Below are 15,138 nucleotides of genomic sequence, written 5' to 3' on the forward strand. Positions count from 1 at the left end.
AGCTCCATTCCATTCCGCGCCCCGCCGATCGAGGCCAGTGCGCATGTGGAATCCCTGTGTCCTTTGTTTTACACGTGCTTGATGTTTTTCTATTGCGCTTGCGCAGTCCTCTTCCCGCCCTGCCCTTTCGTAATATGTCCTAGAGACAATAAGGTCATCTGAAAAACTAGAGCGACACACAAAGGCTATACTTCCGGTATCAATTGAAAAGGAGATGAAGATGGCCGCCATTGACTATTTTAAAGAGGAGGGGCAGTAACACGGTTCTATACCTTCATATCTCCATGGTAAAAGCCCCTTAATTCTCCGCTCCAGAAGTTGTGTCGTGCAGACAGGGACAGAGCATGAAAAATCTGTAATACTATTATCTCTCGAAAATAGTACTGGCTATCGTAGGGATAGAAAGAAGGCCATAGAGCTCTCTCTTTTCTATCTCTATGGTCACGGTCGTCTTCAAGCAGTTGTAAAAGAGGGCGCATGCGTTCTAACGTCTCAATGCACGCGCTAAACGGCCGAATTTGTAAAAAGCGATGGCCATTGGGCAGAAAGGGAAGGCGGGGAAGAGTTCCCGGCATGCTCCGCGGCTACTGACTATTTAACCCTTCAGCGGGCGGGCACTGTTTCTCTATCTAAGGCAGTCCTGCGGCAAGGTAGGTAAAGGGCGTAGGAGGAAGAGTTATTGCTTTTTAATCCGGAGCCATCCGCGATTTGTGGAGGGTTTCAGGCCTGCAAATCCCACCAAAGGGCTTCTGTACTCTTTCCCTCATCTTTGGGTGTGAATATTGAGTAGCCCTTGAGCGTTTTTGTTGAGAAAGTATGCCGTCAACGGGCCGCGTATGCTCCTGCAAGCTCCTGCAACGCTTAATTGGGCGCAAGGCCCTAGGATCTCTTGTGGGACTTACTTCTGAGTAAGCATTCGGCCAGTTCTATATAAGAGGTGGCTGAAATACAAATGAAAGTTACTTTATTAACCATTTAACGGCTGGGTGTAATCGATACTTGATTTGATTTCATTTGTTTATTGCTTTTCATAAAATATCTCGTAAAGTAGACTTTTGTATGTGCCTGTGGACGCTTAGAAACCCTACCGACCTGGATGCCTATCAGAAAATGTGAACACGGGCCTGTGTGCCCATCAAGCATTTTTGCATTATGCATAATAGTTCAAAAAAAAAGTTTACATTCCATTCATCGACCACAAGGCTCCCAGGCTACAGTATTTATAAGCTAATTTTTGCAGATTTATGCAACACAGGCCACGAAGCATAGATATGATGGCTTACAACAGCCTAACTTCTTATTATGGATCTGATCCAGCTTGTGTAATACTTTCTGTGCTGTTATTCTATTCTCTATTGTTAAGAAAATAATAATTGTTAGGAATCCAATGATTTCCCATGGTGTAGCTCTGTGCTGTGTTAAAGAAATCTGACCTTGGTGCAATATGGTTCTGAGAAATTATGCATAGGTTTGGTCTTCATTTCTCCACAACTTTTAAGGGTCTGCTGTAGATCTTTCTGATTAAAGTTGGTCACTGGAAATCGAAACCCAAATCACCCTCACAGAGCTACCCTTCACTGAGTACTCTGGGGATTAATTGATAAACCACTTCAGGAATTGTAGCTCTGTAGGAGGAATAGGGGTCACCTAACAACTCTTAGCACCCTTAACAAACTACGGTTCCCAGGATTCTCTGGGGGAAACCATGACTGTTTAAAGTGGTAGGATGCATAGCATTGGTGGGGCCCTAGAATTGGCATTCTTGTAAGCCATCTGCTCCAACCCACCACATCAAATCCATAGTGAGCGCATTCCCTCACAGACTACCTTTGTTTTAAAGCTTTTGAGATCAAGTATGGTTTTGGTATAAATTCCCCAGCCCTAAGGGGGATATGTCTGGGGCTAGCCCTCCCTCTGTATACTTAATGTCTTTCTCTGATGAAACTACACAGACCTGTACTGAAAAGTTCTGTGAGGACATCCTTTTGTTTCTGAGAATGGACTCCTGGTTACCATAGTCAGTTACTACTTTCTAAGATTATATCACTTTTTAATGTCTAGCTTATAATCAGCTGTTGGCTTTTTTTCCCTCCAGACCTCAATTTGCAAGATCATGTGCAACTGTGCTTTCCAGGTGAGGTGGAAATCAAATGTGTTTAAGCTGTTCTTTGTACATACTTGGAAAGATGAGCAGTTGTTGGGCAATTGACATTTGGTACATGGGAGGTTTTTAAAATATAATATGTTGTGTATTTACATTGATGTCTAAACATAAAACTTGAAAATGTACTATGAGGTGTACTCTATTTGAATGCCATGTTTTAGAAGCTAGTTCTAACCATGATCTAGCATGTTGCAGAGTAGGATTGGGATAAAACTCTGCAATGATCCTTCATTTCTTGCTGGGTGGCTGTGTATGTGTTCCAACAGATCCATGAAGCCCACTTGCTCTTTCCGAAGACCTTAGAATGCTGTACTTGGTATCATATTTTAAACTGTACCGCGTAGCGCAATCTGTTAAAGAGAGAACTTCCCTGGGTGCCCTTTCTAGCCATTGTTACAAGGGCATCAAGTGCTACAGAGATGAAATCCACGAACTCTCTCTTTCTGAGGCTTCAGTGGAGAAAACCTTTACCAGATTCTGAGTAGCACTAGCCCTGAGCATCAGTGTGGGAGATGGAAGTAGATTTTGCCAAAGTGCCCTGACAAAATTGTTCTGTGTCCAAGACACAAAGACCATGTGGTCAAGTTATGTAGAGTCTCCCCCTAATACGCACCTTTGGTATAGCAGCATTAGTGATTGAAGGCAGTGTGGTTTTTATTTTTTGATATATATTTTTTTTCATATTCCCCCATTCTACAGCTGCAAGAGTCATCAGCTATGTGTCTGTACCACATGTAAGTATTTTATTTATATTTATAAAGTCTGCCAACCCCATTTTTAAAGTGCATTGAGGACATCAAGGAGCTGCAATTTAAAACAAAACACTCCATTTACCACCACTTCTGTAACTGCCACTTTGGCTACAGTGCTCATTGAATAACATGACCAGCTGGATAATGTAGAAGCCAAAACATTTTCCTTAAACTTGAGATATTTCTGTTTATCTAGTCACTAATTTTTGGTGATTTGCTCTCAGATCCTGAGCAAGGGGAACTAGTACATTTGAGAAGGAGCAAAATAGTCTTGTTGCAGCCAGTGTGGCAAATTTTTAGTGGGAGGGAGCAGAAGTTCTCTGGACAAATCCTCTGGGTGTACTTCAAAAATAGAAAGCTTCCAGCACATCCTACCAGCTGTTTTGAGCTCTTTTTTGCTGCCTTACTGTGTTCAGTGATGTTAAAATAGACAAGCATATATCTGATGTCTAGTGATGTCAGCTTCCTGTCTGAGAACACAAGACCTTCCAGCTTGCTGAGGGAGGAATGAATGGGTATACAAAATATATTAAAAAAATGCTTCCGATTTCCTTAATTACAGGATGTATATTCCTGAACAAGGAGCAGCTGTGTGGAAAGCCCTTAAGAGGTATGTTTGAGGACCAGTGCATCTGAATGATGGGGAGGTGAGACCTTTGTGCGCTGGGTGTGTTTCAATTGTTTGCGCTTGACTGTTTAGTTTGAAATGATGACCTACGTTGATGGACGACATTTAGTCTCATGGCAATAGAGTTACCAAAGCCCTGATCAAACTGCTGCTCCTCCGCGTAGCAAATGCATTCTGGCTTGAGCTTCCTTTTACTGAACAAGTTCTTATGTCCTACACAGGTACAAGGGCCCTGGCCAAAAAAAGTGAGTATTGGAGCTACAGCTCATTTTTAAATTTATGCACTGCTTAATATAAGGGGTGGGGATGTTGTTAGAGTCTCAGCTTCCATCAGCCCTGGCCACATTAGAAGGGATTTTGGGAGTTGTAGTTGAGCAACATCTGGAGGACCTGACATATTCCTAACCTCTGGGTTAGTGTATTGTTGCTCTTGCTTCTGTATTGCCACCCAACTCGCACCTGCTGTCTCCCCAGTGATGAGACTTTTACCGCCCCAGTCTGATTTCTTGTGACTGAGTGGTCCTTTCTGAGGCATAAGAGCTCAGCAGGACTTGGGTGTGGTTGGATGGTCATAGCTGCAAATCAGGACTTAATAATAATCATTTTCTCTTGCTTTCCAGGATCTGCAGTTTCTTTCCAACAGCAGAATGGAGCAGTTAATTTAAAAGACGGTGCTTCCAACAGGTATGTTTTTCCCCTTGCAATCAAACAGCCACATGCTAGCAAGAATAAGATCTAGGAATCTCAAACCTAAAGCATCACTCTGGTCCCAATGAAGAAATCCTATTGCGTCTTATCTTCTGTTTTGGCGCCAGAACCTGCAAAGGTTGAACCCACTGGGGCCAGCAGAGGGGAAAGATGAAACTTTGCTCCAGAAGGAACTGTCTGATGGGACTTAGGTCTGATGAGGAAGGGCTGTAGATCAAGTTCATTTTTATATGCATTTATGTACATAGATTACTTTTATTTCCTTCAGAATGCAAGACATACTCCAGGGAGCCAGCCCTTGTGGACTGGACTGCTTGTCCTCCTGTCTCCAAAGGAAGAAAAGTGAGTTTGCATATAGCGCTAACCTTGCTTTTATCTTCTCTGCTAATAGTCAATTCACCCACCCATCCCCAGTTCCCACTGACATGATGATCTCACTTGGAATCTCGTTCGGCTGAATTTTGCTGTTGAGAAGCGGAATCTGAGCATCAGTTGGGAGAGTGTCTAAGCTGGAGGTGGTGGTAGTAGTTGCTGTATCAAAACCTCACTGCCTGGCTAAATAATGTCCCAGCCCTTACATTTTTGCTCCAGTTTTTAAGCTGATGGGATTCCTTTAAATTTGAAGATTTCTCCTTGTGGACTAGAGGGTCGTGCTTGACAATTTGTTTCTTCTGGATTTTCCCCCCTAAATGGCAAAACCATCTCTCTTGCAGAATGGTGAACCTGAATCGGGGCCTTCCTTCCATTCCTGGTGGAGATTTAGCAGGTAAAGTTTATCTGATAGGTAAAATGGTAGCATATGTGAAAAGCTTAAAATATAATCTAATTCACGTCTACTTGGAAGTTCGGTGGGGCTTACAGCCATGTAATTATATAGGATTGAAACTTTCAAATATCTGGCTGTCCAGATTACAGAAGCCCTGTACTCTGTAACTTTCCAGTATGCATAAAAAAGAGGACTCCCGTAAAAGTTAGGAAAGATTGAGCAGTTAGTTGCCTGCAGTTTTAATGATGAGTTTCACTAGCTCACTTTGATAATCTATAAAACCATGAAAATGTTTGAACAGCTGAAAAACTGCAAAGAAACAAATTAGGTAGACTAAGCAGGATTTTTGGGCCTTGGGTCTGATGTGTGTGTGTGTTTCCCCCCCTCCTTGTAGATGACTCCCTGAAGCCAACTACATTCCTAAGCTAGCTGCCAGACCACTGGACCATCCATCTCTGCATTGTCAACATGAACTGGCAGCAGATAGAAAGAGGGTAAGTGCTTGCCCTCTACAGTTTGGGGGGGTTGTGAGAGGGGGGGGGCACTCCCTCTTCTTCCCAAGTTGGCTCCAGTGATGAGATTGTTACCGCCCCAGTCTGATTTCTGTGACTGATTGGTTCCTTCTGAGCCTAGGAGCATGGCAGCGACATTTGTGTAAGAGATGGGAGATGACAGTTGCTCTTTGACTTTGTTATACTTAACATCTCTGTTTTTTCCTTTTAATAGAAGAGCTCAAATTGGACAATGCGGGGCTCCTACTGGTCTCTCCAGTAACTGGTAGCTTCCTTAGTTGTGATACCGCTGCAGCATTGATTCCTTCCAGCCCACATCACCCAGACTTCTGCATCCAACAGGTGAGTTTTAAAAACTGACCGCTGCAAGAGAACAGTAGGGCAGGCAAGTGGGGGGAGAACCAGGGTTGACGGGAGCTACAGTTGAGCAACATTTGAACAGGCCGCAGGTTCTCCAACTCCTGGGGGTTAGGGGAAGGATTGGGGTATTACATAGTCCCAGAACATGAGCTTTTGGTATAGTGGTGTGGGGAGGAGTCCCAATGAGGAGATAAGGCAACATGTCTTACCATCTGTCTTGGCTCCAGAACCTGCAAAGGTTGAACCCACTGGAGCTGGCAGAGCGGAGAAGAGGAAACGCTACTCCAGAAGGAGCTGTCTGATGGGATTCATGGGAGGACAAGCACAGTGGTTGTGTATGGTTTTGATTTGTCACCTATAGTAACTCATCTTTGCTGTCTTTGTTTTCTTTCTCTCTCCTGCCCTGCTCCCCTTCACACACAGGCAATGCACAATTGCTGGAGACTGTTCTCAAGATGATCAGCAAGCTGTCAGTTCTCTCGATTGATTCCCCCCACCCGAAGTGCTAAAGCAATCAATCCAATGTCATTGTTTGTAGCCAATGGCCATTACAATACAATGTGAACACATCGCACAACTGCAAAACGACCAAGTTTCCTGAAAAACATATGTTGCTTTATGCTTTGTGGTGACTTTCAATTTGTAAACTGCTTTGCTTTTTAGGCAAAAACTAAATTTCATAGAAATGCATTGTGGGCAGTACTGAATAAATTACATATGTGTGACACGTTGCCTTTTGTGTTTTTTTTCCTGAGTCGTGGGTAAAGGGTTGTCTGTAGCAATGTTGAGTGGATATTTCTTTACACCACAATATATGGGGCTCTTCAGTATCCATTCCAGTAACTTGGCAAATGGCAGAACTTGCCTTGTTTCTTCATATGTATTTTCCTGAAATTGGCACTCTTTGCAAACGTTGTGATAGGAATTTTATGGTCTTAGATATATGGTAATGCTCAAGTGTACCAACCAAGCACATACATAGATCAGCACAGGAAGGCCAACCTGGAACCATTTTGATTCCTAAACTGAGCAAATGTTTTCTCTGCAAGGTCAAACTGGAAAAGCCTCCCCATTGTCTTTTCCTTCACAAATCCTGTCTTAAGGACACATTTAAGATATGAATAGGGTGTGAGCCTGTGACCTGGCCCAGGAAATGAGTATTTTACCACTACAAAAGAATGGCCAGGCTCCCCAAGCAATCCAATCAAGTAACCTGCCAGACAGGAGATAAACAAGGACAGGAGAAAAACAACATTCAAGTTTCTGTTTAGACCGCCTTTTCTGGGATGTATCGGAGGGGTGGTCTTAGGTTACACCCCTTCTGTGATGTATGCATAATGTTTCTGAGGGTGGTCTTGATCTAGAGAATGGGAATTTCAAAAGCCCTTTCACGGCATTTTGTGGGGTCCTCCTCTCCTGCGTGTGAGGGAGTACCCTGTTGCAACAGATCAATAAAGATCAAGCTTACTAGCTGCTTTGCTTCTCAATATTCTCTGGTTGGCCTCAGTTATTCTCTCCTACCAATAGGGAACCTATGTAAGGATTCTATATGGGCTCTTGGATGCCCCATAAGGGAAAAGGGCAATTTTTGTTTACAGCAACGTGATGGAGGGAGAGCTGGGTATGATAATACTTAGGTATAAAGTTAATCTGGTAAAAGGTTTCTTTTCCTTATACAAGCCAAGGGAACTATTGACAGCTACATAGTGCCATCTACTGCATCTATAATGAATAACACCAATTCACAATGTCAAGCCACTCAATTCAGTGGGTGATGAGAGCTCATAAGCTGTCAAGTTGTTTCCATACACCCATATTTGTTGACAAGCTTTAGCCTCTTGAGACATTTCTAAGAATGTTCCCCACTACTTATTCTTGCAAAGGACAGCAAGTAATTGTTAGCATGTTGTTGAGATCAGGATGTAAGCAAAAAGCGAAGTGGCAAGACATTTTGGGGTGACAGAAAATCATTCATGCCTGCATAACTTCCATTTCAATGTATCTGAAGAAGTGTGCATGCACACGAAAGCTTATACCTAGAACAAACTTAGTTGATCTCTAAGGTGCTACTGGACAATTTTTATTTATTTGGCCCAAGGAAGTGTGTCAATGACTTACCTTTAAGCTGTGAAACTTCCCTGTAAAACTGGTGTATGTCCTTTCTATGACTTATTTCTGATATATGGCATGCTCTTGTTGGAAGGACTGCAGTGAAATCGCCTGTGGATCAAAAGGTGTTTTTAAAAAAGCATTACATCCTATTGATAAAGATCAGGCTTACCAGCTGCCTTGCTTCCAGATACAATACTCTGGTTGGCCTCTGCTTCTCTCCGACCAATAAGAGACCTTCCCGAGGGACTATATGGACTTCGATAAATTTTTCTTCTAGCCTCAGGGCTATACGATGCATTTGGTAGCTGGGCGATACATAAACCTGGTTCTGGTGCATAAGCCTTTCAGCTGCTGGAGTTACTTAGCTAGAAGGCTCTGGTTGCTGTCACATCAGGCCAGTGGGTATCAACAAATGTCAAGTTGATTTCGCGAGTCATTGACAGGATCAGGCCTCACTCATCTCTGCTTTTTGGTTTCCCTCCCCTGCTTCAGCTTCTGCCCTTGATTTCTTTCTGCCGCAGACTCCCAGCTCACTAAGCCCTATTACTTCCTGATACCACTTCTCAGTCTTCTTCCTCTGGCCACTGAGCCTTCCCTTAGGTGTTCCCCAGTCCTTTGCATCCAACAAAGGTGCCAAGTTGCCTCCAAGACTGAAGGGGGGCTGGTGTATGTGTGAGCACTTTGGAGGAGCCAGCCGCTGAAACTGTACCACACCGGCTCCCTCAACACTGAGGGGCCTGGCCCCCTTCCAACAAATACTGAGGGGGCTTAAGACACCTCCGCCCCCTTGAGTTGGCACGCCTGGCACCCAGCCCGTCCCTGGCAGTTTACATCTGTAAAATAAGCTTTCTGCACACACTATCCTTCTAGCCAAGTGAAAGCATGATCAGAGTTCGAGGTCACGTTCCTGCCCAACAAAAACAGGAAGGCGGGAAGCAGGGCCAGGGAGGGTTGTGGTCTGAGAAGAGTGTGTACCACTGGGGGAGGGATGAGACCTGATAAAGAGTCCCGAGGCGTCATGTCTGGGTTGAGGTTCCCTATCTCTGTGCTGGAAAGGACTGCATGAGAGATGTTTATTCTGTCTTTTTGCCACAGAGTCATGCGGATGAACAGCAAGGCCTGCAGCAGATTTGGGGTGAAAAGGCAGCAGCAGCAACAACAAAAATCATATACTGTATGTAACTCATTGCTAATTGTATCATTACTGACAGAGCAAAGGAGAGCATTTGTGGGGTTTTCACAAAGTCACTTGGCTGGCTTTGGGTGCCAGATGCTGTGACTTGCAAATTACAGTGGTACTTCTGGTTACGAACTTAATTTGTTCCGGAGGTCCGTTCTTAAGCTGAAACTGTTCTTAACCTGAGGTACCACTTTAGCTTTTGGACCTTGCGCCACAACCGTGCGATTTCTGTTCTCATCCTGAGGTAAAGTTCTTAACCTGAGGCACTGGGTTAGTGGAGTCTGTAACCCGAAGTGTTTGTAACCCGAGGTACCTCTGTATGTAGCAATGGGATCTGGTGAGAATCATTTGCCAGACATCCCTGCTTGGGCTTTGTTGTTTAGTCGCTTAGTCGTGTCCGACTCTTGGTGACCCCCTGGACCAGAGCACACCAGGCACTCCTGTCTTCTACTGCTTCCCGCAGTTTGGTCAAACTCATGTTGGTAGCTTCAAGAACACTGTCCATCCATCTCATCCTCTGTCGTCCCTCCATCTTTCCCAGCATCAGGGTCTTTTCCAGGGAGTCTTCTCTTCTCATAAGGTAGTCAAAATATTGGAGCCTCAGCTTCTCAATCTGTCCTTCCAGTGAGCACTCAGGGCTGATTTCCTTCAGAATGGATGGGTTTGGTCTTCTTGCAGTCCTTGGGACTCTCAAGAGTCTCCTCCAGCACCATAATTCAAAAACATCAATTCTTCGGTGACCAGAAATTATTCTGGTTTTACTACACTGACTGGCAGCAGCTCTCCTGAGTTTCAGACATGAAATATTTCACTGCGCTACCTGGATGTGCCAGGGATTGACATGCATGCCACAAATCTGCTTGGTTTCACATGGAACATTTCCAGCCCTTAAGAACATGAGGAAAGCCTGCTGGATCAGGCCTATGACCCATCTAGTCCAGCATCCTGTTCTCACAGCGACTGACCATATACCTGTGGGAAACCCAAGCACAAGAGCGCTCTTCCCTTCCTGTAGTTTCCAGCAACTGGTTTTCAGAAGTATCACTGTGGGGCAAAGCACAACCATTGTGGCTGGTAGATACTGATAGCCCCCTCCTCTCAATGAATTTGGTGTCCATCAGGAATGAGTCACACAGTTTAACTCTGCGCTGCAGACAGACGCCTCTGCCTTCTTGCATGCAAGGTCGATTCTTTATCACTGTGTCTGGCTCCTCAAGGCCTTCATCAAGAAACATGCCTCCCGAGTTGTTGTTCTGGGCACCGTCCCAGAGATCAGCAGGGCAAAGGAAGCCGCTCAGGCTTCGGCGGCAAATCCAGACCTCGCCCCGGCCTCTGGCATTCCAAGGCCTCTTCTAAAAGCGTCCCTTGGCAGTTGTTATTCTGGGCACCCACCCAGCAGCTTCGCAGGGGCGAAGGAATCCATACAGCCAGCCTCCGGCAGCAAGTCCAGGCATGCTGCCGGATCCAGCCCCTCGTTAGCCTGCCCCCTTCCTCTCTGTCTCTCGGCAGCGGGAACCTTGGTCCTGGCACCGACCCACAGCAGGCCTCGGCCCCCCTGAAGCGTGCGATGGGTCATCAATGGCTGGCGTTGGCTCTGATACTGGCTGCCGCAACTGCTCATAACCGCACGGCAGGCAACGTGCCTGAGTCAGAGGTCCCGGACGCACCCTGCCCTCAGGAAGACAACCCGGAAGCACCGTCGGGAGAGCCGCACGTGGCGCCCAGGTTCAGCACATGCATGCTGCAGTGCGCTGCGCAAGCGATGCTCGGGATGGTTGGCGCCAAGAGCTCCGTCTCCTTGAAGCTCAACGAAGGCAGGGAAGGTAAGGGAGGTGGACGGCCACCCAAAGCGAAGCTGCCTTGGAATCCCAGCTGCGTAGCCAATGGAGCAGCAGCAGGGAGGGCTCCACAGGCTCCACCCCAGGGTGGCTTCCCTGCTCTGCTTGCAGCTGCTGGGCGTCACAGGAGCTGCAAGGCCTCCGAGTGCTGTGGGGAGGGCGGGGGAAGAGGCAGGGGGGTCACTTTTGCATGCCACCCCCCAAAAAAAATATATATTGCGGGGATAAGGATGCTGATTTCCATAATCTTTGTGTGCGTTAATTTATATGTTGAAATGCAAAGGTGTAAATAATTATAGGAGACAACCAGGGCTTTTTCCCCAGCAGGAACTTGCCAGAACTCAGTTGGCGCCATTGCCATTCTAAGAGAACGAGGGAGGTGTTTGTGGTGAGTTCCAGCACCTCTTTTTCTATAAAAATAGCACTGGCGACAACCATTTTATGTGCGTTCAATATGTGCATGACCGCACACATGTGCATCGCCAAGAAGCTGGAAGTGGCATGCAAAAGGGAGGTGTGGCCACTGAAAGAGCATGAAAACAGCGCCTAGCGATCCCATAAGCCTTTGCAAGTACAATCCCAGAAGCCTTTGCACCGACCGTTGAGCCCTGTGGAGAGTTGGTGTTTGAGCAAGGAGGTTTTGGGGGTGTTTTCAGGCTTTCAAGGGTGTTCCCAACACACGCAATTTCACTTAGTTGTGCAGTGCCTTGGTACGTAACCCCCTGTGTAAATGGGGAGTTGCGTGTACAGTAATTGAAATACCATACTGCTTTTTTTCCGGCTGTGTATACATGGTTCCTCTTCCCCTGGGAACAGTAGTAGTTTGTTAAGGGTGCTAGGAATTGTGTGAACTACAGTTCCCGGGATTCTTTGGGGAAATGTCAAATGCTTTAAATGTGCCTTAAATGTATGGTGTGTTCACAGCCATAGAGAGGAAGATGGAGATCAGTCTGTGTACCTCCTCCATCTGCTGTCCAGGTGCAAGTGCTGATGGGGGGCATAGGTAGGCTTTACCCTTCCCACTACAGTACATGCAATATGGAGCTAATATGGGCCTACTTTACAGGGTTGTTGTAAGGATAGCCAAGGTAGTGCATGGGGACTGTTTTGAAAGCAAGAAGACACAGGAAGATGCTTTACACTGCATCAGACCATTGGCCTGTCTTTCTCAGTACGGTCTACACAGACTGGCTGCAGTACCTCTAGGGTTTCAACCAGGGTTCTCTCTCAGCACTATCCAGAGGGGACACAGATTGAACCTGGGGCCTTCTGCATGCAAAGCAGATGCTCTACCACTTTTGCTGCCTTCTGGTTTTGCAAAAAACAGAGCAACTGTTAAGTTGAAGGACCTGGAAGTCCAAACTCTATAGCCATTGAACTGTGCAGGGTTTGTGGGTTATTTAAAAAATATATGTTTGCAGGCCTGTCTTAAGGAGGCTTTGCTATCTTGCTCCTCTGCCTGACAGCTACTGCCCTGATGGACTCTGGCCCAGGAGGAGAGAAGTGTTGGCAATCTGATTTGAGGCAATTTGCCTGTGATTACCAGTTGATGGGAATCACAAGCAGGGAAAACATCCTTGCACTCAAGCCCTGTTAGTGGGCTTCCCAAACGTACCTATGAGATTGGGGCCTAATCCAGCAGCACTCTGAATACCAGCTGCTGGGACTTGCTAGCAGCCAGAGCATTGTTGCACCCAAGTCCTGCTTCCCACTGGGGCATCCAGTTGGCCACTGTGAGAAAAGGATGCTGGACTCGATGAAACTTTGGTCTGATCCAGGGTTGTGAGTTCAAGGCCCACATTGGGCAAAATATTCCTGCATTGCAAGGGGTTGGACTAGATGACCCACGTGGTCCCTTCTGTGGTTCTGTGCAGTAGGGCTCTGCTTAGATTGTTGCTGTTCATTTATTTGATTTCATATCCACCCCTTCACCTGAAGACACCAGGGAAGGTTACCGCAACTTAAAATTCAATATTCAAAACGGTTTAAAACAAAGTACAATCACACGAATTACAATCACAGGCACAGGGCAGGTTGAAAGACCTGGGCAAATGTTGTTCCCAGAAGCACCTCATGGTCACTGACACACTCCTTCAGCTGGTAAAGGATGCTGAGGCCTATTTTTCTGGAGGGATGCTAACAATGGCCCCCCTTTGTTCTCTTTAACAGGTGAGGACTACGAATTTTGCTGGATGCTGCATCTCCGCTGCCAGAAGGGAGAGAGACTCACCAAAGCCTTTGTCCTCCTGAACCTGGAGCAGCCCCCAGGGGGAGGCCAGCCACCTCCCTACAGGCTCCTCCTCACCACCCCTCCCTCCCTACGCCAGTACCTGCGAGCCCGCCAAGGGAACCGACGTGCACTGTTGAGCAGGGAAGCCTGTGGTGTCCGCTTCGACGTGACGGAGCCCTTCCTCAGCGCCGAGGGAGGCCAGGAGGCCAAGATGTGCGTCAAGGCTGTCTGTCCGGAAGACGATGCCTGTGGGGCCTTGCGCTGCCCGCCTTTCTTGGCCACTTTGTGGCGCAGCGTGCCCAGGCCGGATGGCTAGGCAACAGGAACGTCGATGGGCTCGCTCCACGGTGGAGTATGATGCCTAGCAACTGTTGGGACTTGAGGGTGTGAGGGAAAGGGCACACAGACTGATATACGCACAAACACACACTCCAGTTCTGCCATTAGCACGTCGGAGGTAGTTTCCTGACAAACTTTACTTCAGTGTTCATTTCTGCTTGGCAGTGTCAAAGTTACGTCAAACAACGGAAGTAGATCTTAATATATATCTATATTCGTATAGGCTAAAGGGAACGTCGAAGGAACCAAAGTATCAACCAAGAGTCATATCTTCCTCCGAGGCTCACAAGGCCTCTGAGCCCACGCTCAGTCTCTTTGCCCCCCTTGTCAAGAGGGTGGTTATCTTTTTCTCCTTTGAAATGTGCAAAGAGCTGAAGGAGGAAGTTGGAAGGATGATGCTCTTTCCTGCTTCCTCTTTCAGCTCTACGTGCTTTCCAAAACTCAGATGAATACTACTGGATCCAGCTTTCCCCCAGATCCCTCAGCAAAGCAAAGACTGTCTCTGTGCACAATCTGTCTTGGGTGGGATAGAGAGAAGTGACCAGAGTGGGTGGTGTCCACATGGGTCTAAAACGACTGGTGACCATTGGTATAAGCCAACAAGTAGGGATATACATCTATAGTATGCAAAGTGTCACTACTCCCAAGTTGCAACTGCTGCAACTTAAGGGGCTCAGCTGGGTGCCAGAGTGGGGTAAATGGCTCTAGCAGAGCTCCAGGTCGACATGGTATGCTTAAACTTGCTGACACAACTACCTTAAATATGCTTCACCCACACTGCCATCTAGCAAGTGATGTGCTGTGGGCACCAGAAGCAAGTGGGAATGGAGGCTGCTGAACTAACAGCAGCTGTAGTCTGGAGGAAAGGCCATAGCTCACTGCTGGAACATCTGCTTTGCATGCAGAAGGTCCCAGATTCAATTCCTGGTATCTCCAGGTAGGGCTGGGAATACCCTCCACCTAAACCCCTGGAGAGCCACTGTCAGTCAGTGTATGCAATACTGAGCTAGATGGACCAATGACCTAACTCAGTATAAGGCTTCTTCCTACAGTAAGACACTGTGAAGCAGGTTTCTCTCTCCCATGGCACCGCCTGGATGTCTGTCCCGCACACTAAATGCTTATAGATGTCAAGTTAAGATGTATCTTTTTCTTCAAGCTATGGGGATGACTGATGTTTTCTGCTGTTGGAATTTCTGTTTTATAATGTTATTGGTTTTGTGATTTTTATATATTGATGTATTTTAATGGACTGTAGTTTACTGTCCTGGGAATTTTTGAATCGAAAGGTGGGTTACAAATCTAATAAAACATCATCATCATAAAAAATGATACAGCTCTCTCCCCTTTGACGGTAGATGCCCGAGTAAGAATGTGATGAGTTTGAATCCTGCGAAGGCAAACACACTGTGGATGAGTTGTTGCCATGCCAGAGAAACTGGTCGATTGCCTTCCCTGGGTGTGGTTGCACTCCCCCTGAAAGGGTGGATATGCAATCTGAGTGTGCCTCTGGATCTAGCATTGTCACTAGAGGCCCAGATAACCTCAT

General features: G+C 46.4%; 1 protein-coding gene and 1 long non-coding RNA gene across 3 annotated transcripts; both read left to right on the plus strand.

The window, feature by feature from the left end:
* The first annotated feature begins 519 nt into the window (after positions 1-519).
* On the plus strand, positions 520-6,615 carry LOC310665987. Of its 2 annotated transcripts, none has more exons than XR_014505739.1 (10): positions 520-650; positions 2,096-2,134; positions 2,864-2,898; positions 3,479-3,526; positions 3,766-3,789; positions 4,165-4,228; positions 4,521-4,594; positions 4,966-5,018; positions 5,413-5,512; positions 5,745-6,615. It is a non-coding gene; the product is annotated as an uncharacterized lncRNA (long non-coding RNA). The 2 variants fall into 2 exon arrangements; XR_014505740.1 differs by lacking the exon at positions 520-650 and adding an exon at positions 673-908.
* A 3,209-nt stretch (positions 6,616-9,824) lies between these two features.
* On the plus strand, positions 9,825-14,918 carry LOC310665994 (uncharacterized protein). Its single transcript, XM_083416396.1, has 2 exons — positions 9,825-11,005; positions 13,190-14,918. Exons 1-2 carry the CDS (start codon positions 10,750-10,752, stop codon positions 13,564-13,566), a joined length of 633 nt encoding a protein of 210 aa, XP_083272522.1. The 5' UTR covers positions 9,825-10,749; the 3' UTR covers positions 13,567-14,918.
* Positions 14,919-15,138: the final 220 nt, after the last annotated feature.

Source organism: Podarcis tiliguerta (genome assembly GCF_965153285.1).
Source record: "Podarcis tiliguerta genome assembly, chromosome: 16".
In the NCBI taxonomy this organism is placed as follows: domain Eukaryota; kingdom Metazoa; phylum Chordata; class Lepidosauria; order Squamata; family Lacertidae; genus Podarcis; species Podarcis tiliguerta.

Coding starts and splice junctions, on each gene's coding strand:
- LOC310665994 (XM_083416396.1), top strand. CDS start 10,750: ATGGGTCATCAATGGCTGGCGTTGGCTCTGATACTGGCTGCCGCAACT. Junction 11,006..13,189: donor GCTCAACGAAGGCAGGGAAG/GTAAGGGAGGTG, acceptor TCTCTTTAACAG/GTGAGGACTACGAATTTTGC.